This window comes from Notothenia rossii, assembly GCF_949606895.1.
Source record: "Notothenia rossii genome assembly, chromosome: 2".
Classification (NCBI taxonomy): domain Eukaryota; kingdom Metazoa; phylum Chordata; class Actinopteri; order Perciformes; family Nototheniidae; genus Notothenia; species Notothenia rossii.
In genome coordinates, this window is record NC_136904.1 from 36,479,202 (window position 1) to 36,504,935 (window position 25,734).

The 25,734-nt window shown below is 43.4% G+C and overlaps 1 protein-coding gene across 3 annotated transcripts in view; it reads left to right on the forward strand.

Annotated features, from left to right (window-relative positions):
• phkb (phosphorylase kinase, beta) overlaps positions 1–25,734 on the forward strand; it is a 192,431-nt gene that overhangs the window by 42,116 nt on the left and 124,581 nt on the right. For all 3 annotated transcript variants that reach the window (XM_079664762.1, XM_079664761.1, XM_079664763.1), the window contains 3 exons: positions 10,899–10,962; positions 14,329–14,424; positions 16,508–16,705. In XM_079664762.1, coding sequence (XP_079520888.1) covers positions 10,899–10,962; positions 14,329–14,424; positions 16,508–16,705 — 358 coding nt within the window. The remainder of the gene's footprint in view (positions 1–10,898; positions 10,963–14,328; positions 14,425–16,507; positions 16,706–25,734) is intronic.

Here is a 25,734-nt window from a genome sequence, read left to right on the forward strand (position 1 = left end):
ATTTTGAATGCCTGCCTTGAAACAAGGTTTATATGCAATATATTTTACTTATACACCTTTTATCAGCTTTTCTCTATATTTTTATTTAACTGGGTGCCTTTCACATTATTAATATTACTTCAGTGCAATGTTTAATGACTTTATCAGAGCTGACTGTTAAATTGAATCCATAAAATACATTTCTGAATTAGTCATATTTGTATTTACTTTTTAAATATCAAAGCAAATGCAATAACAAACAGTTGGAAATGTTGATGAAAGAATGTAGAATTAAGACTCATAGTAACATCCATTTGTACCTGCTCCAAAGACTTTATTGTCCACTTTCAGGCTTAATTTATTATTTTGTATATCTCCTGCAAAAATAAATCTTATCGAGCCCTTTGCAACTAGTTTATTTTGATTTTTCCAAAAAACAACGAATGGAGCCCGGATTGCAGCTGCAGTTCACAGCAGACAGTCAAGAATTTAACCACACATAATTACAAATAAATACAGTTTTTTGAAATGTTACACCAGTGTAAATCCACTTTTGGCCAATTATAATGATTATAATGTAGCAGTTTGTTTTTACTTTCGCAACAACTGCAAACCAATCACCATATTCATGTGGACCACCTGCTTCTGCTTGCATTGAAGGTTAGTATGGAAGTTGGCGAGAGAGACTTCATGTCGATTATCTCCATACTTCCCTTTCCTGTGGTGTGTTATATAGGTTTTGGGGCATGTAAATGGTCAGCAAACGCCAAAAATCCCAAAGCTCACACAAGATGGAGTTTATTTGTTTCCACCAGCTAGGATTAAAATATTACAGACATTTCAAAACAATACAGAAATACCTCACTTGTCCCGAACTATTTCAGAAATTATTTACCATTGTGTGTGAATGTATTCATAAATGATTGTCGATAACGGGTCCTTTTTGCTTACCATGACTTCTACTTCTGTGCAAGTGAAACAGGAGCCCCGCTCCTCTTGCTTTGAAAAGTAGCCCTCAGTCTTGCAAAACTTTTATTTGTATTTAACCTTTATTTAACCAGATAAAAAAACATTGAGATAAAATGTCATTTACAATGCTGACCTGGCCAAGAAGGCAGCAACGTTACACATAACACATAACACAAATATATAAAATACCCAGAACATAACTAAGAAAACAAAAGACGAAAAAGCAGTCACTACATTGTGCACATTAGGACAGTAAGAAAGGTACACTGCTTAATACTGCAAGAGCATCTGGTGGTAAGGACTTCAGACAACTTCAATTTAAAACGTGAGACAAGTGCCCTCAGATTTAGGCGTGATTGAAGGTCATTCCAAGACCAAGGACCATAATAAAAAAGATTCCTTTTTCCAGCCTCAGTCCGCACCGCAGGTACCTGGAACCGTATCCGGGCACTGGACATGAGTTTGTAACAGTCACAAACTGGAGCAAATCTGGCACATATGTAGAGTGGAAGCTTACCTAAAATGGCTTTATACATTAATAAAAACCAATGCTGCATCCTACGCATAGTAAGTGAGGACCATCCAGTTAGGCTATACAGTTTGCAATGATGAGTCCTATAGGGTGCATTTGATATATAACGCAGTGAAGCATGGTAGAGTGGGTCAAGTTTGGCCAAAACAGTGGGACAGGCAAATCTATAAATGGTATCACCGTAGTCCAGCTGGGACAGGAATAAGCCAGAGACCAACCTTTTACGGGATGAAGTTGAAAAACAACATTTAAGTCTGAAAAGGAAGCCAAGAGTGAATTTCAATTTCTTAGTTTGAACTTCAATATGGTGTTTGAAGTTCAGATTACCGTCCAACCAAAAGCCCAGTTATTTGTAAGTATCGACAAACTCAACAGAGTCAAGGGTGTCAATGGAGAGGCAAGAGGACGCTGACTTGGGAGCAGAAAGCATTGCTTTGGTTTTCTTACCCGTCAATAGCAGTTTGGAATCAAGAAGTGCATGCTGTAGCATGATAAAATCAGACTTTAAATTGGAAACGGCCATATCCAGAGAAGGAGCACATGAATATACAATAGTGTCATCAGCATACATATGATAGGTAGAAAATTGCATCTGATTACAAATATTGTTTACATATAATAAAAAGAACAAGGGCCCCAAAATAGAGCCCTGTGGAACTCCCTTCTCCAAGGTGACAGGGTCAGAGACAGTACTACCCATCCTGACGCATTGAGTACGGTCGGTTAGATAACTCTGAAACCAGCAAATGGCGTTATGACCGAAACGAGACACCAACATAACATTAGACATAATGTGGTGATCTACATTGTCAAATGCTTTGGCTAGGTCAATAAACAATGCAACACAAACAGATTTTTGTATCCAAAGCAGCCTTAATATCGTCTAAGACTTTCAGACTGGCAGTCATAGTACTGTGCTTTGATCTGAATCCAGATTGCATAGGGTTAAGGATTTTGTGTGAATTTAAAAAAAGTTTTAGCTGAGTAGAAACTAGGGACTCAAGAATCTTTGATAACACAGAAAGATTTGAGATAGGACGATAGTTATTCAACTCAGTGGGATCAACAGCTTTCAAGAGGGGCGATACAAGAGCTTGCCTCCACACAGCTGGCAGTGTGTGAGTGGACAGGGAGAGATTAAAAATATCAGTTACTGGTTGTGCTATAATCTGAGCTGCAATTTTAAAAAAGAACGGGTCGAGGCCGTCATGACATGGGAGTTCATCTCGTCGTGTGTACGACCATTTACCCCTAGATTCCACCGGGTCCGTCAATGTCGCGTTACGGCTGCGCCGCGGCGTCCGCAAGGATCGCGGCCACTCTAGTCAATGGGTGCTATTCCACCAGACGCGCCGCGTTACGTCCCTGAAGCGTCTCGCCGCTGGGCTCCGCTCAAAATAGGATTGAAGTCTATTTTTTGACGCGACGCGAGGCGTTGCAGAGGCGGCGGGCAGTAAGTGGACCGGTGAAATCATCCGGCCCATCCTCCAAAAAAAACTAATTTTCAGACCCTATCCCTCCGTAGTCTTTCAAGTAGGAGGAGAAATGCCAGCGTTCTCTCCTGTGTCAATTATATATATATAGAATAATTATGATGATGAATGCATTTACCACTAAAATACAGCAACACATCTTTGATTAATGTCGTTTATAACTGGGATATTACAATTATTATGAACTTTGTCTGTACAAAGTAGCCTGTCCAGGAAATATGCCCAAATCAACAAAAACTGCGAGCCGGCAGGCGAGATGCTCCGCTTCTGAAATGCTTCTAAAACGCGCCCGGTAGGGTATGACGCCGGAGGAGGCCGGACCAAAACCGCGGCGCAGCCGTTACGCGATGCAGACGGACCCGGTGGAATCGAGGGGTTAGAGTCATTACTTTGCTCATCAAAAATCTGACCAGCCTTCTTGAAGTGAGAATTGAAAGCATTAGACATACCATCTGAATCTGAAATAAAATAATCACTGAACTTCAGTTGTTGTGGGAAACTAGAAACCTTCTTGTTCTGAAGTGATTTCATTGTTTTCCAGAATTTAGAATGGTCATTAAAACAATCATTGGTTAAGCTCCTATAGTAATCAGCTTTAGCTTTTTTAATAAGGGCTGGATATTTATTTCTGAGGACACAAAAAAGAAGCCAGTCATCACTAGTGTTAGACTTTCTAGCTAAGGACCTTTTAGGTTTCCCGAGAAGTGACTGGAGATGTGAACCCGCTATGCAAGCACTAAAACAGAGACAGTGGTGAAGTGTCAAAAAAAGGCTTTATTTTTTCCACGACACTGACAAGGAGTTGACGAAGCAAACGTAGAGGGAAGACGTGGAGCTGGGCTGATCAGGAAGGGAGGCTGGACGTGGCATGCAGAGAGGCTGGAGTATGTGGATCTGGAACTGGAAAAACAAGCAGGATTAGGAAATAATTTCCTTTCACAAGGAGCATCAAAAAGTCACTAGGAAAAAACACTAGTAGGCCAGGACGATAGTTTACCACTGAAGATTAAACGAAGAACTGGCGAAGTCTGAGGATGGGAACCAGGGTTTTAAGCAGGTGCAGGTGAGTAGTGGCAATCAGTGAGATGAGCAGCAGCTGAGGAGGTGAGTTGGCGGGAATCGGAATGTAGATAGTCACGCCCAGCCAGGGGGACAGACACACAGACAAAACAAACACAGACAGGGGGAAAAAGAAGGAGGAAGTACTGCAGATCCTCACAGGACCATTGCTTATTTCGATCATGAGTGAGATCAGATAGTTCTCTAGTAAACCATGGAGTGTTCCTATTCTTAACTCTGAATTTTCTAAGGGAGGCATGTCTATTAATAATTGATAAAAAGTGATCAATACAAAATTGGACGGCAACATCGACAGATGGAATTAACCTCCGCCAGATCGTGTAGGAAAGCCTGCTCAGATAAGTGTTTGAAGCAGCGCCTGAGCACAATAAGGCCCTTAGCTTTGGGCAACTTAGTGCTCCTAACGCAAGCAATAGTGCAATGGTCGCTGATATCATTAGGAAAAACACCAACACACCAAGCGTGCTGCATGTTAGCCAACCTTTGAACCTAACCTGCTGGGGTGGATTCCACCAGTGCCGAAGAGGGCGGGTCGGTCCCAAAATAGATTAAAATTGTCAATAAAACCTAAATTGTGAGCTCTGCAGGCGGATTAGAGCCAGGTGTGGAGGCTGAGGATCCTACTAAAACGCCCTACTCCGCAGGCCAGCGTTGGGATCGGACCTGAAATAAAAAGCGACTTTTCACAGCTCCGTAGACAACGTTACAACGTTTTTCAAAATCATTTTTTGTCAGCTTCGACTGCTGGTGGGCTGTATCATTCGACCCAACGTGGACAATTAGTCGATTGACAGAGGACGGGAGTTTATCCAGGATGACCGGAACTGTGGCTCCAGGGAGGCTGCGTGTGGCTGCATTGAAGAATCGGATGTTTCTGCTTATGGAATCCCCGATTATTAATGTGGTTGGGTAAAAAAGGGGACAAGGAGGTGCCGGTGATTGAGGATGTGGTGACCGAGCAGGAGAGTGTTGTGGTGAGACAGGAACAGCTGGGCTGGGAGAGGATTTCCTTGCCGGCTCAGGGCCCGGAAAACTTCCCGAGTGTCTCGGCACGGCCTCTTTGAGGAGTTTACAATGTGAGGAGGTTGCCAGACGGGATGAAGGACACGAGTTGACTCCACAGTGGCCTTGGAAGCAGCACAAACGCTGTCGACTACCGGCGCAGAAGTTGCAGTGTCGGCAGGGTGCAGACCTGGACGGGTCAGTGCCACGGGAGCATCAGCTTGATGGACCGGATCATCAGACGAGGCGAGCCCATTCAATAGGCTCCTGCGCACCACCTCAGACCACGACTGCTGATGGCCAGGTGTCGAGCAGTCGGAAGGCAGTGGACAGGTGGAAGGATCCCACAGAACTGTGTCATGGATAGTTGCATTGAATGAGGCAAGCTGTTTAGACTGCACCGATGCCACCTCCATGAGACTGGACACGAGAGAGTATTTTTCTTTCAGCTTGTCAGAAAGCCGTTGGATATCCTCCTTAAGGTCTGTTATCCGTGTATTAGGTCTTTGAAGTAGCACATAATCCTCAGGGTGTTTTGATGGCATTCTTGAGTGTGAAAGGTTAGGGCAATTACTGTCCCATAAAAATAAAGCCGTTACTTTCCTCTGTTGAAAAAGCAAAATGTTTGACAATATGTCTCCTCTCAGGAAGCTGCTCTCAGGAAGCATGCAAGTAGCACACGCTGCGTGTCTTTGTCTCTGTCTCTCTGCTGCGTGTCTGGCAAAGAGATTCTTCTACTCCACTACAATTCAGAGGTAAGACAATTCACCCCCAATTGCTCCTGTGAGGATTGCCCACAGTATTGAGTATGTAAGTCGCTTTGGATAAAAGCGTCTAACAAGTAAAGGGGCCTACACACCAAACTGACACCAAAGAATACGTCCCGACGGAACACGTCTGTTGTGTCGCCTCTCGTCTCTGCGTCTTGGCCAACAGCCCACTGGAACACACCGCAAAGACTTCAGCCGATGGTCAAGTAGCACGTACCCTACGTGATACAAATATAATCGTAATACCAATGGAAAGGACCTTGATGGCGATCTAAGCTCTCCAAAAGTCCTTGTAGTAAAGGACAAATCAACACTCTGAACTTGATCTGCTGTGAATATTAGGAGGTTGCACCATATCCTGAAACAGAAGCACTTCAATCAGCCAGTGAACTCAGCAGTGACGTTTTCTCCTTTTCGGACTGTAGTTATAATTTTAATTAAAAAAAACACTTTGTTTAGTTTCGGTAAGTCTTCTGTGCTGTGTGTTGCTGCCATCTCTTCCCCATTCTCATTGAGTATTTTACAAAGAGTGAAACAGCGCCCATCTAGATGTTATGGTGAAACAGTATATTGCACTCACTGTTGCCAGAGGAGGCCAGCCGAAATTGGCATCCCTTGATGAAAAAAAATGGAGGGATTGACCAATCAGATGAGGCTACCGTCATGCCCCTGCTAACCTGTGATTAGTCAGGGCCATGCCAAGGGAAGCCACTCTCCCTCTGGCTTAACTCTAATCAAATCACATCACCTTCGTACTGTCATCACCGCTAGCAAGTAGCAACATTAGCAAGTGCAGTTATGGAGGGTGGAGATCTAGAGTATTTAGTAAAACATAATTTTTGGAAACTTTCGCTACTTTTTTTAACTTTTGGACTAAGGACTGAGCTAATTACAGGGACAAGGACTGCTGCTGCACTTGTCGTGTGTGAGAGGGAAGGGCAGGTGCAGGTGGACTACAACATGCAATGTTGGTACACATAACTGTTTTTGAAGACACGTGTTTCATACACATAGCCTACTGATACTGTGATGTGAACGTAAAACTTCAAAGGTCTCCTGATTTAGTTTGTGAATGAATGCTTATTTTTGATTCTTTACCGAATCTGCACTGCGTATTAAGCGGCTGGTTATGCATTTGGGTGGGGGGTTGGCTGCATCAATTCATGTGTGCGGACACAAGTCCTGCATCTGTATGATACACATTTGTGTACAATGATAACGGGTGCTGTAACAACTATCTCGTTACGTCATTACATAACCCCCCCCCCCCACAAAAAAAGGACATAGATTATTGGCTTCCTCAAATTGTACCCCACGCCACGCTACTGGAACTCAGAGAGTTTTTGTCACATGCTTCTAACTGATTTATCATCCAAGGTCGAACCAGCGTCCCTCTCCTCCCTCAATGCCTCGATAAGGATCCTCAATTTCTGCCTTTGCTTATCTCTGTGAAGCATTTGTTTTTCTTCCTCCAACGATCCAAGGCTATTGGCAGCAGCTTGCCAAGATGTCTGAAGAGAAGATTACACATTTGATTTTGTGAATAAGCCTGCCATCCAAGTCATGCTTTGGGTTTTCACAATTAGTGAGCTAGCTCATACATGTGATTGCGTCATACCGATAACCATGCTGTATGCAGACTCCAAAGTGTTCGACGTGATCTGCGTAAATGAACAAATCGAGTCATTTCAAGTAACACAGTGCCAATTGGCAGAGAAAGGCCTTATGTTTATCATCACACCCAGTAAAATGGCTAGACTGGAGTGTTTTATTTAAAGTGGTGTATCTAATGTCGTAGCAGCTGATTGTCTTTAAATATCTCAACTCATGATGAATCAATCATAATTTTACCAGAAAAAACGTTTCGGACTGTACTATATACACTCTGTATTATTAATGTTATTCTGTAACTCATACTACTTCTACTAATTGATTGTATGTCATTTTCTAATCAATAGTGGTTTTCCAACCGGGCTAAGAAGGTGACTTCTGAAGGGCCCCGAACTTTAAGGGCATTCTAAAAGTCACAGGTTAATTGGTTCAGTTGTTTTTTGGCCTTCACACTAAAAATAGCAATGACCGAAGGTGATCATTCATATGCTAATTATGATGCCTTTCACAAATGTCTAATAGCATAAAGTAATGGAAATTATGACATTTTGGTAAACAGTAAATGGTAAATGGACTGTATTTGTATAGCACTTTACCCATCTTTAGGACCGCTCAAAGCGTTTTTTTAATTGTACAAGTCATCTTTCACCCATTCATACAGAGCAATGTGCCACCTGCCCAGGGAAGCTAACATTAACACACACTCACACACCGTTGACCGTGCCATCGGGAGAGATAAGGGGTTAAGTATTTTGCTCAAGGATACATCGAAAAATGTTCAAACTTACAACCTTCCAATCGAAAGAGGACTGCACTATCTCACAGCCACAGTTGCCCTTCATTGGTTGGCCTATTGGAGTTTCGATATCCACAGCACAGTTTCAATGATTAATCCATGAGGAATGTCTTGAAAGGACCTGTGTCAGAATCTAGTTCTAAGACTGTAAATCTACTCTCGTCGTTATTTTAATGATAACAATGGATCAAACAACTACCGATGGGACATTGGACACAAATGGAAGCATTTGAAATTATTAAGTATGGCCTCAATTGCCATATGAGCCACTGCATGCAATCACATTTAATGTAGGAGTTAGGAGTATTGTTGGTAACTCTACATTGTGAGCTCATAGACTCCCAGTCTACAAATACATTCTCATCATCCGATTATTTACCTCCAACTGTCAACTGAAACAGTTGCATCACAATGCTGTTTCCTGGGACCACCTTTTCCTGTTTCCCCAGCAATCATTACATCTCTTCTATCTCTGTGTGAGAAGTTGACACCCATGCAGACCAGTACTGGCCGTTTTTGGTGTGATATTTTTCACATAACTACTCATGGAGAGCTCTCTTACAATTCGCAACAGCCATCCAACTTATTTTAAAGTGGACCTATCATGCTATATTTGAATAATATAGTGTAGGACCATACCTATATAAGGCATATTTATACTTTTTATCTTTCAAAATACCAAACAGATCATGCATTTTAGCCAATCCTCATTTCGCTCAATTTAACACTGTCTTTGCATGGGCTGATTCTGTGAGAACAGCACCATCTACAGGCCTGGCATATGTACTACAGCGTCTCCAGCGCTTTCGAACGGCAATGTCCGTGGCTGTCTCCTCCTGATTGGTGGAGTTGCCCCAATAGCCGTAGCGCCACTTCTGTGACGTCTGTATCTGTGACGTCTGTATCTGTGACGTTCTGAATCAGTCTGTATCAGATCCGTTGCAGCCCCTTTTTAAGAGATTTGGGTATGGAGGAAAATAGAGAGGGTTGTGTTTTCTGACACTTGGTGAGTTCCCTGGAACACCGGGGACACATATTCATGTATAAAAGACGTACAAAAGTGCACTTTGCATGATAGGTCACCTTTAAGCATCAATTCAGCTTTCACTAATGGCATTACATTCGTTTTGATATGTCAGCACAGCTACCGCCAAGTTCCCCTTCAATTTTCCCCCTGTTTTTATTTTCTAGGGAAATCTTGGCGAGGAAGAAAGGGAAACAAAATGACAGGGAAATGGATTTACATTTAGTCTGCATTGCAATCATAGTAGACAGCATGTGTGAAATTCACTACAAGGTTTTTATAAAAGAGATCCATTATCTACAGTAGACCACAATCTTAGGACCCTTCAGCTCCACTGAATCCTTACAGAAACGCTTGTGATTCCAGTGTGATTCTAAATGGGGGGGAATCAATCTTTACTACAGTGAAATGAAACCAATTGATATTGCTGTGATTTAATTGCAATACAATTATCAATGACATTCTAGAATAAAAACACCATAAGGTAAAAAGATTATTGGTAAAAAAAACGCATGCATTTTTGAATCCGTCTGAAGCAGGGGTAGCCAACATGGGCAGTTAGTCGCAGGGGCAACGTCAGTCGCCCGCGGGGCATGTTCTAAAAATAGATCGCCAAGCAAATCCAAAATGTAAAAAATACACAAAACAAAAAAGGAAATGTAATTAAAAGAATCTACCCTATGCATAAAGAAAACCTCAATCATAGCGAACTCTATCTACTTACTACAACTCTATATCTATATCTAACATCCCTCCTCCCCCCACCCCCACAATGAATATCGACCAATCAAGTTCTTGCTTGATTTGCGGGACATGTCCCCCCACTTATCGAAATCCCGTTTGTGTCCCCCCACTTTACAAATATGTTTATTTTATTTTTTTAACGCAAGCCGTCAGCGCCACGGAGGAGCACACAGCCTCTGTGAGCGAGCGAGACGGAGAGAGAGAGCGAGCGAGACAGCTAGGGAGGGAGGGAGGGAGGGCACACCTTTATCTATTAAATATAGATAAAGTAAGAAATCCTTCCAATGTGTACTATAGGACAGTACACAAAAAAACTGTTTAAAAGGGGAGTGATTATGATATATATATATATATATATGATATATGCATAAATAAAAAGAAAGAATGCTAACTAGGCAACATAAGATAAGAATAAACAAGTTTAAATGATTTGTTATTGGTTGTGATCATTGTGAAGTATACAGCTCCCTTTCATATGAGTGTTGAGAGCTGAATCCTTAAATTCATGTTGTGCTCAAAGTGCAGCAGATTGATGCTTTTAACTTCAACATTTAAAAAAAAATAATGTTCCCGGGGGGCATGCCCCCGGACCCCCCTAGAGGATGTGAGGTCCACCCCCAAATAAAGCAGGTTAAAATAATTAAATTGCATACATGTTATTTTAGTAAACACTGAAAACGGGTCTTACAGACCCAAACAGCACACAAAGGTTAAAGGTAAGCTTTTAATAATGTTAAAATATGCTAAATACATACACTGCGAAAAACAAAAAAAAGAGGAGTAAAAGTAGCTCTCGACTAATTGAAACGTGATGTAATATACTTTGTACAAACGTAGAAAATTGGTGGTTATTTGAAAAATGTCTCATGTAATCCTTAATGTTTCTTTTTCTTCACAGCTCTGTGGGCCTGGCTAAAGCTGCTCTGGAGGCCATCAATGGGTTCAACCTGTTCGGAAACCAGGTATTTGAATAATTCACAAACTCCTCATACAAGTCCCAAGAGATGCATGTACTTGTGTCCGTGCCATCTATTTCCTCAAGTGGGTGCTTGACCATCCGGAGATTCACTTTGAATGTTTGTGTTGGGCTCAGCAGACTTTGATCAATGGCCACAGTTCATGTTTTTCCCCGGTCTTTCTCTGAATCTCCCTCAAAATGTCCACAATTAGATATCTTGTTTTCCTGCTTGTGTGGTAGAAAGAAAAAACAGGGACATCCATTACGTCTGCTAATGGATTGGACAATGAAGCAGTGCACATAGCAATCCTGCTTTCCTATGATATTTTCTTCTTTTTCTCTACTTGGCTTTTATCCAGCTTCTCCGGCCTTACACTGCATTCAAGTATTTATCTGATCAACATAAAGGGCTGTCATTAGAGTGTATAATAAAGTCTCTGTTTGTTTGTCTCTTCTGATCCACTGCAAAATGAGGGTTTAACTGTGCCTGCAAATGGATTTTGTCATCAAGCTCTGCTTGTTGAAAGAATCAATTTATAGAGGTAGCTGCTTTATGACCCATGCTGTGTGGGGCCAGTCTCCTGTCCTCCTGTGGGAATGGAAGTGCTACAAGCCAGCCCGTCGCCTGTTAATGATCTCTATCAATCTTGATTTCCCAGCTGACTCTCATCCTCACAAGTGTAACTCCCACAACCCCTTTAACCGGAACATACAACACGTTAAAAACTCTGTTATCGCATTTAACACAGCGGCTGTGGACTCTTGCGGGTGTGTGTCCAATTTAGCCTTTGTGCTGCATGAATGGACGGACTGCACTCAGTTTGGTGAAGTTTAATTTGTCATGATCCCTTACCCTTACCCATCAAAGCAGTTCCTTTGAAACATTGACAAGGAAAACTATTAAGATAAGATACAAGGAAACAGACATTTAAAATACGATTCCAATCACGGAAGACGATATTTTCAAGACCCTTTAATTTTCAGGTTCATATTTGTATTTTGTGTCTCTACGGTGACATGTTTACATGTGATTTCAGTATGTAAGGAAAGTAAACAAAGGAGTCCAACAGAGGCTTTCCCGGCAAGGGGTATAGTTTGTGGGAGAGAAACTCCCTCTGGAGGGAACTTTGGGATTTTAGCCTTTGTAGACCATTTGCATGCACACAAAGCTATACTGTATAACACACAGGAAAGTGATTTCTTCAGCCTAACTTTACTTAACCGTTGGACCCTGTATCTCCGAGTTGATGTTAACATTTCATATCCTCGGTTTGGGTCAGAGACAATGTGGTTGGGAAACCTAAAAATGATGTTTTGTTAGGATCGCAGCTCTTCCGTAAAAAACGTGGATAAATCTATCCCGAGAAGTGGAAGTCTTTCCCTTTCAAAGCCAGCGATTGGATTCACAGAGCTGTGAACAAACAGCCAGACAAACCTTCAGGTTCCACTTTCTATCTCCGGTTGTCATCTAATTCACACCCAGTGTAGAGCAGGGATATACTGGAGCGGACACACTCAATTCTTTTTTTCCAGTGAGTTCCGAGCAGTCTTCCCTATGCTGACATAAATCTATCAATTTTAATTTTTGCACATCAATGCACAGAAAGCGATGTCAAGCTGATGTACGTTAGGGTCTTTGAAAGAGGTATTATATAATCTACATCCTGTCAACATTTATTAGCAACCCATAATAATGGCAGTGACATTGAGGGCTTTATGGCATAGATTATGGTGGCCCGTAATTCACTCGTATTATACAGCCGCACTTTGATTACAGAGGGACGGCGCTACCTGCTCAGAGTAGTTGGAAAGGGTAATTGAGGTGGCAAAAGGGACAAAAAAAGAAAAATGCATTCTTCAAAATATAATTTATGCTTGTTTTATATTGGCAGTTGTTTGGGCATAATTTTCAAATCTCTCCGTGACCATTTTTGGCCTTAAATTATATTATTTAACCATTTCTAGAGCACATTTGGTTTTTGTAATTTGTAGTTTGTTGCTTTATCAACACACATTCAAAGTAATACAGAGAATGCAGTGCAGTCGACAGAATCATTTCAGACGTTACTCTATTTAAAAAGCTTACTTAACAAAATCATTGCAAATCTTAAAGGACCAATGTTTTTTTTCTGAGCTTTCCAAATCAATATAAGATTTGTATTAATTATATATTAATGATAAATTAAAGATATCATTGTTTTTTTAACAAAACTGCATTTTCAATCAAATGAAAAAATGCAATTTTTTTTATAAAAATAGAAACATTTGTTGCAGTTAGTTATTAAAGCACAGTGATAATGATTGAAACAGGGTTTTATATTAATGGATATTTTCTGGACGATCCTTTCAATTCAATTTACATCTGTTTTTATTTGTTATACATTGTTTTTCCTTCACGTTTGGATTATAACCATATGGTATAGGCTCATCTTTTATAAACCTTTGTGTCTCTGGTTTTTCTTTTATATGCAAAAAGCAGCTAAGAAAGGCAGAAAGAACTAAAAACGAGTTTCCGAGTTTTCCGTGTTAAAACTACTGACGTATTTTACATACACATAGATGTTTGTACGTTATGGTAAAGAACATGTCAGCTTACTGAAGGAAACATCTAAGGTGAATGTCTTTTCATACCCTGCTGCTATAACACCGGAATATTCTCCCAGAGGAGAGCCATTTCCCTGACGTGTCACACAGCTGCCTGCAGTACAGCACATTGACGGCCGGCAATCCACTGCACTATGCAAATTGCGGCGTGAAAGCTTGCTGATTTGACTAAAAGCCTTGGCTGGATGTGTGTTTTTTGTAGGGAAAAAGTGGACTCTGGCACTAACCATACATAATGTATTTGACTTACATTGGAAACTGCTTAGCAGGTAGCAGGAGTGACTGAGTTGGTTTTATGCAAGCGCTGCTGATGGATGGATGAAGTGGACTGGACCAGCTTTTTAGAAGCTTGATCACTTCCTTTAGTAAGTAAAAGTAAACCTGGTGCCTCCGCTCTCTCAGAGCTGTTAAAGTGCAATGCGGACAGACCCCATTGTAGTAGCAGCACTTCGTTTTTTGTACATTTTGAAGCGATAAGATGACTCTCGACTCGCTGTTTTACAAGCACTCCTACACTGTACTTGAAAAACATGTTCAACCCAAAAATATCCATACGGCAAAAGAGTGTTTTTTTGAAGGTGCGGAGGTATGATGGAGGGGGCTTTAGCCAATACAGTTGTCACATATTTTAAAGTTATAGGACTTTTTCGAGGTTCATTTGTGTGTGTGCTTACATACAGTACTGTACATAACATAATATTGTGTGCTTTTGTTGTGCACCCGTAACAGGGGAATAGTTCAAGCTTTCTGCTGATGTGTTTTGCAGGGCTGTTCGTGGTCGGTGATATTTGTGGATCTGGACGCCCACAACAGGAACAGGCAGACACTGTGTTCCCTCCTGCCCCGAGAGTCCCGCTCGCATGTGAGTCCATCCATATTTCTTATGCAACGAATGAAACCCCTAGTCTGTGTTTTACCTGGATAGCAGGGGGGGGGGGGGGGGTTAGTGCTATTATAACATTTTTAATTGTTTTGGGATTTTTTAAGCACTTGTATTACCTTTTCTGTCTGAAAAGCGCAATTTAAATAAAGTTTGATCGGATGTAAATTCTAATTTGTAATCAGAAATAGTGACTTTATCTTTAGATGTCTAGATTTGCATACGTTGATGCACCCTGCTTCTTCTCTTACCTTTTTTGAGTCTCCGTGAAGCGGCTGTGTACAAAGAATCCACTTATCAAAGACAGAAATAGATGCCTGACACGCATATGCATATCTCAGAAAAGGTTAATTATACACATCGATCCAACTACCCATTCACTTCAATATTCCAAATCAAAATTTCCCCCAAGGTGCCGACACTACACTGCCTATACATGTGTTTTGCAGCCTTGACAGGAGATGTGGAAAGAGACAGGTTGCTGCAGAGCTAGAGCGAGGGTAAAAGGAGTGAAATTAATAAGTGGTAGGTAGAGGAGAAAGCAGTAGCAAAACCATTCCCTTTTCTCTACTCCAACGCTTGCAGACACTTAAATGATCACATCTCTCTCTCGGTTTATAGTTTGTCAGGCAGAATAGCCAGAGTCAGCTTTAGAAGAAAATTAGTATAATTAAACGGCGAGAGTGGCATAATAGTTGTGCGAAAATAGCGTTAAGGGACCAGAGGGATGGCGTGCAGTCAGGAGCGAGAGACCAACAGGGATAATGTCAAGCCAAGCAAATTATCAATAGAATATCAGTATCTCTTACACTGCAGCTAAAGATTGGAATTCAATACACAATTCAAGACACATTCAATATCTGTACTGAATGTGTTCTGCCGGCTGATATCTTATTTCAGCCGCAGCTGCAGAGGAAGTTAGCATGTCAATTGGAGTTGTAGGCTGGAGGGAAGAAGTCGAAGAATAAGAACTGATTGGAAGAAACGGAGCAGTTGTGTGGAAAGTAAAAAAGGTTGCAATAGAAAACACAACATCTACATTTAATAATTGACTAACAAAATCTAGTCCTTTTGTTGTCAGACAAACTTTTTCATAAGTTATCATGTCTTCAGTTATTCAATTTGAAGACAGTCCAAGCAGAATATGGAAAGCAAGTATTTCACTTTAGGAAGCTCTGCCGTCTATTGAAAAACGTTCATATTCATAGCTGTTTTCAGTGCGGCTGGGGCCTAATAGCTTTCATTTTCACTGATTCATAGATTAAACCAAACATAAAATGAAATATGAGATTAAATGCAAAGTCTAAATATTCCATTCTTATTAATGTTCATTCTTTGTGATTGTTCCAGTGTATACTAGGATTGCAACTACAAATTATGTCAACTACCTATAAAACTGGTCCTTCTAGATTCAAGGATTAATTGTTAAGTCTACAATATATCAGAAAAAATAAAGAAAACCAATCCATTGCAGTTTTCAAGATGATGACTTCAAATGTTTTCAGTCGTGTAGATTTTCTAAATTTGATATGATACAAAACGGAAAAAGTAGTTTTCAAAGGCATCTGCACCTTTGTCTGTGGCCCTTTAGAACATACAGATTTGTGCTAAAGGTAACTATCAACCAATAGTTTTCACCCTTGATTTACCTTATGGTTTCATTCTAATTCATCAATCAGTTAATGGATACTAATAACCCTAGGAATATAACTTAAGGCCAAGTCCACCTGTACGCGGGTATATTTCAAAAGGAACTATTCTGTGTGTTTTGGCATTTTTTGTCTCCTAGATAAAGGTGCTTGTTTTGTTTCATCATCTACCAGATTTAGGTTTTCAGAAACTGAGGTTTCAGTGTTGACTTAGTTAGTGAACGTGATGTGGTTAAAATATGGACGCCATGTTAAAGCATTAAGGTTATCACTATATTGTGAAATCACTAAATTGAGGAACAAAGGTGTCAGCGTATCTATGGAAGTCAATGCTATAAAACGCTCAAGACACGGACCGACTTACCAACATTGACGGTTTTGGTGATAACCTGTGACTATTGTGTTTTCCCCGGTAGAACACAGACGCAGCCTTGCTTCCAACCATCAGCTATCCTGCCTTTGCAGTAGATGATGACGCCCTCTACAGCCAGACACTGGACAAGATCGTCCGCAAGCTGCGCGGCAAGTACGGCTTCAAACGTTTCCTCCGGGATGGCTACCGCACCGCTAACGAAGACAAGGAACGCCGTTTCTACAAACCTGCTGAAATGAAGGTTCGTGCTGTGGGACATATCTAAAAGAATATACATGTATATTTTTGTTCTTCTCTTTTTATTAATCTGTGCTAAATTGTATTGGTTATCTTCTACATTGCGAGTGAACTCCTCCAAATTGGTATCTTGTTTTAAATAGAAAGCAATTGTGAAATATGCAGAATTTTATCATGTAAGACAGACAAAGATGAAATGCTTAATTCTTCCAGCAAGACGTACAGCTGAGTTTCATTTGCACAGCAGTTAAAATAAATAATACATCTGTGGACAATATGCCTCAAAATGAGTGTATGGAAACAAAAGTGTAGAGAATCCAGGATATATCCCTGGGGAACGCCACTAGAGAAGGAAAAAAGCAGTCTCTCCTTCTAATACAGATAATGACCTGCTACCTGACGATCTTTCAGACAGCTGTTTGAGATATTGAGGACTACTCACAGATAAACATTGCTTGCCTACTGCTACCAAAGCAACTCATTCAGATTTAAAGTAGAAAGAATAGTATATAGTTTAAAAATGTACCCAAGGGTTATTTCAGGAAACCACGTCAATGCAGATCAAAAGGCTCATAGTTGACAATGCATAAGACCTACAAAAGGTAAACTTGAAAGTGCTTGAGCCTGAAATTTGAAACGTTTTTGAAATGTTTAAGCCTGCAAAGGTATTATTCTTGTTTGATAAAGCTCAAATATATGTCTGTGACTTAGCCTCTCCCATGTCAAGCATTTGAGGCTCAAGGTATTTCACCTCCAATCTTAATGCGTTCGGGCGTGAAAGCCATACTGTCAGTGAGTGTGCTCATGCATTTAGTATATATGTCTGCGAATGACACTTGCTCAGTGTGACTACAGTTGGTAAATCAGATGGAGTACTCTTAATGATAAATAAATCAATGCATTAGCTGCAGAACTAACCTCCCAGAATGAATGAGCTCTGAGAGGCACATACGTAAGAGGTCTCATCGCTTCTGCTGAGTGGAGGGTCCTTCGCACCTTGATGTCACATGAGGTTGAGGCCAAGCGACACTAGGGTTTGGATTATTGTACTACAGATGCGTCTGTCTCAAAAATGTCCATGAAGGTTGCCTGTGAAAGGAGCCTATTGCATCCATGTACTTTTGTTCAAACAAAACAAAAAGTCTGAAAAATTGACAGGACTTTCGTCCAAGAAGACAATGCTCATGTACTGCGTGAAACCAATGGGCCAACATGGACTTATTTTAACTCACATAACATACTTAACTTACGTAGGCTACATAGTAATTTATGTTACATATTATGCATAACTTGACTAAAAGCAGAGTGATTTTCGGTTTTGGGTTTATGCCATAAGCGGCCGGAAACATCTAATGTTGCTTGAATTGTCTTAAATTGTAAATAGTCAGAAACATGTCTGTGACAAGGACATAGTTTTTTTATAAACCTTACATAGCTATACACATCAAGTAACGTGCAGCATTGGTTTGGCGCCTTCTGGGATGTGATGATATATTCTGAGTGTACCTCATCAGGATTTGACTGATTGCCATGCATGGCTCTGAAGGTTGTTATGTTTCTGAATTTTTTTTGGAAAAAATAACCCTTTTACAAAGCATTTGGTGGCTCTCCATGGTGTTGAAACCAGAACAAAAAAGGCATAGACAAAGTAAATAATGCTAGAAGTGTCTCAGGGGGCATCCGCGGGACACCCACTATAGAATACTTTGAAATTAGCTTCCTTTAATCCTGTAGCTAATACGATACAAAGACTTTAAGGCTAAGAATTAGCTGGCAGTATTAAACACCTCTGCTCCTTCAGGCTCCATTCTGCCATCAGTTCTACCCGGAGGCAGGCAGATTTATTGCAAAATACGATGCCGGCAGCCGGTTAGGTTTCATAACTTAAAGTCCTGATCTCTGCTGCTGCCATTTGCTATCCATCTAGCAACAGTAATATGTTGGTTGCCACATACAATACAGAAAGTAATAAGAATCCAGTTAAGAGGAAACTAGGCCAGTTGGTACCATAAAACATTGCAGTAAATAAAGCACAAGATTAGCATTTTCCACGGATGAATATTGAAACACATTGCTGATTTTTTAAATGTTAGAACTGAATAACTTTTCATTCTTAAAGACTTCAAACAGTATGTATCCTTACAATGATTGAATGTTTATGAATTTGAGAGGGAAAAAATCTTTAAAGTCTATTCAAATAGAGAAAATTCAACATAGGTAATTGAAAGTGACTCCAGTGCCATCTAGTGTGACATAATTCACTTTTATCCATCTGTCTATGCAGTGTTGGGTCTTTATATGTGGCTTGGAACGTATTTGAATATCACGTTCAATATCATCTTTGAATTAGTATGGTGTACCAACTTCACCAACACTGTATATCACAAAAAAGTAAAATGTTCCTCTGAGGAATGATCTTAAACACACTCTGTCTGGGAAGGAACCAGTCACAGGTAGACCAGGTCTCCCTGCGGAAGACATTTAGTGAAGTTGTTGTTTGTGTTTAGAAGAGAATTCACAGCAGGGCAGACGTCTGTGCTCCTTGTCTGTTTACCATTGACAGGCAGCAACAGCCTGTTTGATAGACAGCTTTACCAATCAGTCGAGCTGCTCAGGCGCAACACTCCAGGGGTCCCTGCCTGTTTACAGCCTCAATGGGCCAAAAAGCCCAGGCCTCACTGGTTGACTGCCTCTCTCCTTCTAGAAAAACCCTCCCCTGTTTCTGTATCTCTTTATGCGCCTCCTTTTCATCCCTCTCTCAGCCGCTGATAGCTCCTAATTGCTTCTCATCTCTGCTGAAATGCACAGTTTGAAGCCAAGTATACCTGCATCATCACAGGGTGCATACATTAAATATTTAAAGAAGCACATATTGAGCCTTAAAACACCCCTATCTGCGTGCTGAAAGTGAAAGCAGCTCCCACATATCTGCCAGCTTTATCGGCCATTTGTCATTGCATTAGGATGTCAACGGTTTTATCTTCCACCAGAGGGATCATCGTTGGAAAAGATGAGGGGCAACACACACACACACACACACACACACACACACACACACACACACACACACACACACACACACACACACACACACACACACACACACACACACACACACACACACACACACACACACACACACACACACACACACACACACACACACACACACACACACACACACACACACACACACACACACACACACACACACACACACACACACACACACACACACTCACACACACACACACTCACACACACACACACACACACACACACACACACACACACACACACACACACACACACGATAATGTTCAGGGGATCTTCCATGGTTATATAAGCAAAAGCACTATCTGTAGGTGTAGCATACTGTAGCTATCATATATTCAATGTGTGACAACATTTGTCTATTATCACAAAGGTTTCTTCATTTTCTCCCACGTCATGACTCCCGCTGTAAGATTGCCAGCTAACAAAAATTATGTTTGAATCTGATTTGGTTTTAATAATGGCAGGCAAGTGTACATTTCATATTTAATGGCTCACTAATGACCAATGTATGGGTCACAAGCGAGCCATAAGAGATGAGGTAGTATGTAGACTACATAAAGCTGCTGCACAGTTTTCAGACATCAAGAAATAAATGTATATAAAATGCATTTAGAATACACTGATAGTACAATCAGCATCATGTCCCCTCATGCTTGAAATCCGGCGCCAGACGGACTTGCTTGTAAGGCAATTAAAAAATATATAAAAATAATGAATGGACTGACCCTCATACCATATTTTTTTTTACATTTAGGGGAAAGTTGAATTTGTTTGTCCTTGAAAAGTAATTGAAAAGTTTTGATATTGTCCATGAAAATGTGTGTGAGCCCTTTATAGAGCCGCTTTAGTCTGATCCTCTTTAGGGGAGCATAAACAAGCTAGGATTGAATTATTGGGATTAATAAGGCTGTGATTCACTCGACTGCCTTCTCTGCGTGTGACTTGTAACCAAATGAAGGTTTGTGTTAGTGTGGAACTCAACACAAACATGATGTGTGATCTATAATAGGATTTATGGCTGAGTAAGATTCAGACAATAATCCAACAAATAATGGTGTTTATGTCAGTTCAAGTGTTTGTTCCGGAAAATTAACTCCAGCTGCTGCCACATGCTGGCTTTGAATTCTCTACATGAAAACACTCACAGTCCCTGGTGCATCATCCGTTATTCACACATATCGATCTGTCAATCATGTAAAGTGTATATGTGGGGGAGGTTTCATTTAATGAATACGTGGATAAACATAACAAATGCACTTCTTCCATACGAGGGCCAATAAACAGTTTGAACTTGTAAATCATAAGCCTACAGTCACCAACCCAATTGAACGCCCATTGATGAAAAAAAAGGGAAATGTATGTTTTATAAGAATATCTGTGGCCCAGATCATTTAGTTCAGAACAAGGAATAAAAACACTTTTGCCATTTCAAGGACCACTTTTTGTCTTTCTGCAACACAGGGTTGGAATTACTGTAGGTTTCCTCTATTGCATTTTGTATGATTACATTTTCATCAGGAGGAACAGTGGCAACAAAAACAAAAGGGAATTATTCTGCCATTTCAGACTTCCGGCATCCTAAAATTAAAAGTTGGACATTATAGAAACACTTTGAAGTTTGAACACAATTCACCACTGATGTGAACACTGTCCATTTCCTTTCGCCTCACAGAGTCCTGCAAGCTGCCCGTCACGTGCATTAGCTTGATCTAGTTTGCTACTGTAGCTATATTCTGTAGGCCCAATAGTCTCTGATTTACCGTTGCTTAATGAGCCTGACTCTTACTTCATCCATCTTACTTTCCTTCAACTGGACATTAGCCAGGAGCAAGCAGGGCCCTGGAACTGACTTCCTGCATGGTTAAGCCCTGTGTTAACATAGTGTCTGTTTTTTACTCTGAGCGCTTCATCATTAATACTCGCTTCTTTAAAGGTCCCATGACATGGCCATTTGTACTGATCATAATTCCATTGTTGAGGTCTACTAGAATATATTTATATTTTTTTGCAATTTTCCAAACTCACATTGGTTTCCCATACAGTATCTCTGTATAGTATGTGTATTCACTCTCTGTCCTAAACGGCTTGTTGGAGCTCCTGCCCCCCCCTCCCTGTGAGCCCACTGTACTCTGATTGGTCAGCTCGCCCACTCTGTTCTGATGAGTCTACCACCGTTACAGCGGAACATCAGTGATTATGTGTTACAATGGCGTTTGTTAGCAACCAGAAAATGACACCAGTAAGGACAAACAGATGAGAATGCTGCGTGGGGTCTGGGTGCCGTGTTGGCGGGACGTTGTGAGGCTCGCTGCTGTGAGGAGCACAGTGTGAGCTGGGTTCTATTTCGTATATGGCTTCGCCCTCTAAGGCTATCGCTATTGGGTAATCCCCCTGCGCCCCCGCGCAGCACTGAAACACTTGTAGTCCACGCCCACCCGCAAGGTGGGCCCCACCCTCGGGCTTCCTTCCGGTATAAATAGGAAGGTGGCCCGGCAATCTGCTCCCTCTTTTCTTCAGCAACCGTCAGCAGTACTGAAGCACAGGAAAGGAATTAAAGTCATGAGCAACAATTGTGTCCGTGATTGTCCCTCATGTAAAACGGGGTACATCATGAGCTATGACCTACACGCGATATGCAAATCCTGTCTGGGGCCAGAGCACGCGTACGCGGCTCTCAGCCAGCAGGTCGCATGTTCGCATTGTGCCCGTCTCCCATCAGCCGACAGGCAGCGAAGAGCGGACGCTCTAGCTGCCGCGGCTGAGGAGGACGACTGGCCCGTCCAGGAGCACAGGGACGACAGCCTGTTTCTGGAGCCAAGTGCTGGGCAGGAGTCGGACGACTCCTACCCCGTCTCCCTCCATGGCTCGCCATGCGGCTCTCCCCTCCCCCCTCTCCCCCGGACGGGGGAGACGGGGTCGGAGCGAGGTACGGGTGTGGCGGCCGAGCACGCGGCCCCCTTCTCCGTTTCCACGACACTGCCGGCGTTGGGGGGCATCAAGCTGGAGCTGCCGGAGATCATCGGCAAGGCGGCAGCCTGCAAGGGTCTCCTCGTTCCCCTAGAACGGGAAAGGGTAGCTCTGGATGACATGGCCGGAGTTTTTTCCCGGGTTCAGACGGGCGGGAGTGACCCGATCTGGCCGCGCTTCCCAGCCATTAGAAGGTACCAGGAGGGGGCTGCGGCGAACCCGAGGACCCTGAGGGCTCTGGTGGCCACCTTTGTTCCCTTCACTAAGGTGGAGGGATTCACTGACGAGGGTTTCGCAACCACCCCCGCTCTGGAGCCGAGCTTGAAGGCGTTCTTTGGGGTTAAGCAGGCCAACTTGGTCGCCGGACGGCGCCCTGTGTTGGCCTCCCCCTTGGTCGCCCGCCAGGCTGACCGGGCGCACCAGTGTGCGGTTCAGGCGTCTGCGGCGGCGAATAACATCGCGTTGCTGGCAAACTCGGTGGTTACGCTGGTGGAGCGGTCCACCACCGTGGCTCCAGAGGAGGCGGAGGAGATCAGCAAGGCGGAGATCGGCAGCTCACGCTGTGCGCGTCCGTGGCTATCTCCCAGGCGAGGATCGAAGCGTGGATGACGCAGATCCAGCGCCACCTCTGGCTGCAACAGACGGCTGTTACAGAGCCGGCCAGGAAGGTCTTGCTGGACGCTCCGATCAGCTCGGAAGGGCTGTTCGGACCCCAGTTTTTGGCCATGGTAGAGTCCATGAAAGCGGCAGCGGAGCAGGCGGATGATATCCGCCAGCACGTTGGCTGGCTCCAGCCTGCGCCGAAGCCGCAGCGGCACCAGCGGCAGCAACAGCAGCAGCGGCCAACCCGGCCACAGTGGCAGGCAGAGAGACAGCCGAGGCGGCAGACTCGCCCGTCGGCGGCGGCAGGGGCACCGTCCCGCGCCTCCGCCCCCCCACCAGTAAAGAAAAGAGAAAAGTACTCCCGTTCCTCGTCTGCTCCACGAGAACCGCCGAGGAAGCAGAGCCGGCCCTGACGGTTTGGGGGGGAGTGTGAAGGAAATAAAAAAAGCTTAATTTCCAACCTTTTGTCATCGGTTTCAAATGTGTTTCACATATCCCCCACTCTGGGTGAACCAGCTGCCTATGACCTATCGGTTAATAGCCAGCAGGGTTCGTTACAAAAGCCTGCACATTTTAATCTATCGGTTAATAAGTTACAGAGCGCAGTAACTACACCAGCTGCCTCCAATCTGTTGATTAGTAGGCAGCGGGGTTCGCTGCGGAGGCCTGATGGTTATAACTTTTTGGTTATTAAACCACAGATCTCGCGGCATTCCTCTGTCCGAGATATGCCACCTACACACGGTCACAATAAGCCCATGAGCGCCGTGGTAACGCCTCATGTGGATATTACTGCACACACCTCCACTCATCCTCTGAGCGTGTACGCGCCTCACGATGAGAGTCAGAGTGAAACGCAGCGTGTGGAGGCCCTCTCACAGCCCTTTCGCTCTAGGCCCACCTTGGGTTGCCTCACGGGCAGCGGCGGCGAGGGCTCTGGCATGGCTCGTCGTCATGACAACCACAACACATCTCGAGCATGTGCGCCCGCTCTCAGAGTGTTTCTTGGAGTGGCAGCGCGTGTGTCTGATGGACAGATGGATGAGCAGGCTGATCAGCAGAGGGTACACCCTGCAGTTCGCCTCCCCCCCCCCACAGTTCAACGGGATACAGGAGACACGCCTGTCATCCCGGGAACAGTGTCGGGCGCTCCAAGCAGAGCTACGGGAACTCCTGTTGAAAGAGGCTATTTCCAGGGTTCCCCGAGGGGAAGACAATCAGGGGTATTACTCCCGCTACTTTCTTATCCCGAAAAAGACGGGGGGAATGAGACCCATCCTTGACCTGTCAGCGTTCAACGAGGCAATAATGTTAAGGCCGTTTAACATGCCGACGGTCAAAGACTGGTTCACCTCTATAGACCTAAAGGATGCATACTTCCACGTACCCATCATCCCACAACACAGGAAATTCCTGCGGTTTTCATTCCAGGGAATATCGTACCAGTACAACCGTCTGCCGTTCGGTTATTCCCTGGCTCCTCGCACCTTTTCAAAGTGTGTAGAGACGGCATTGCAGTCGCTACACAGAGGAGGGATGAGAGTACTGTTTTACCTGGACGACCTGCTGCTGATGGCTCGCTCCAGGGAGGAATTGGCTTTACAGACGGTACAGCTCATATCGCATCTGTCAAAGCTGGGTTTCATGATAAACTGGAAAAAGAGCTGTCCTCTTCCCTCCCAGAGTATTGTTTACCTGGGTGTGGAATTGAACTCAGCCCGCATGAGAGCGCGGCTCTCACGGCAGAGAGTGGAGACGCTGACAGCTCTCCTTCGACGCGTCACACCCCGCATCGTGATGACAGCCCTCTCCGTGATGCGGCTGCTCGGCATGATGGCAGCCGACCACGGGGTGATTCCCCTGGGTCTCCTTCACATGAGAAGACTCCAGAGGTGGTTTATTCGCCTACGCATCGACCCCGTGCGACAGAGGAGGCGCATGGTGGTCATCCCTCTGTCCGTGGGTTCAGACTTAACCTATTGGAAAAGTCCCCACGTCCTGTCAGAGGGTGTGGCCCTGGGCAGAGTTACGTCACACATCTCGGTGTTCACAGACGCATCTCTCTCAGGGTGGGGAGGAACGTGCATGTCGCGGGCAGTGGGGGAACAGTGGCCGACTCAGATGTCCTTCCACATAAACGTGCTGGAATTGATCTCCGTACGGAGAGTAATTCAGCATTTTGCCTCGCTGCTGCAGAATCAACATGTATTGATTCGCACAGAGAACAGAGCCGCGGCAGCCTACATCAATCGCCAGGGCGGGGTACGCTCAGCGCAGCTTCTGAACACAGCCAGACGGCTGTTGATTTGGGCGCGCGCGCACCTACTCTCCATCAGAGCACTGTATGTGCCCGACGAGTTGAACAAAGGGGCAGACCTCATGTCCAGAGGAGTTCCTCGCCAGGAG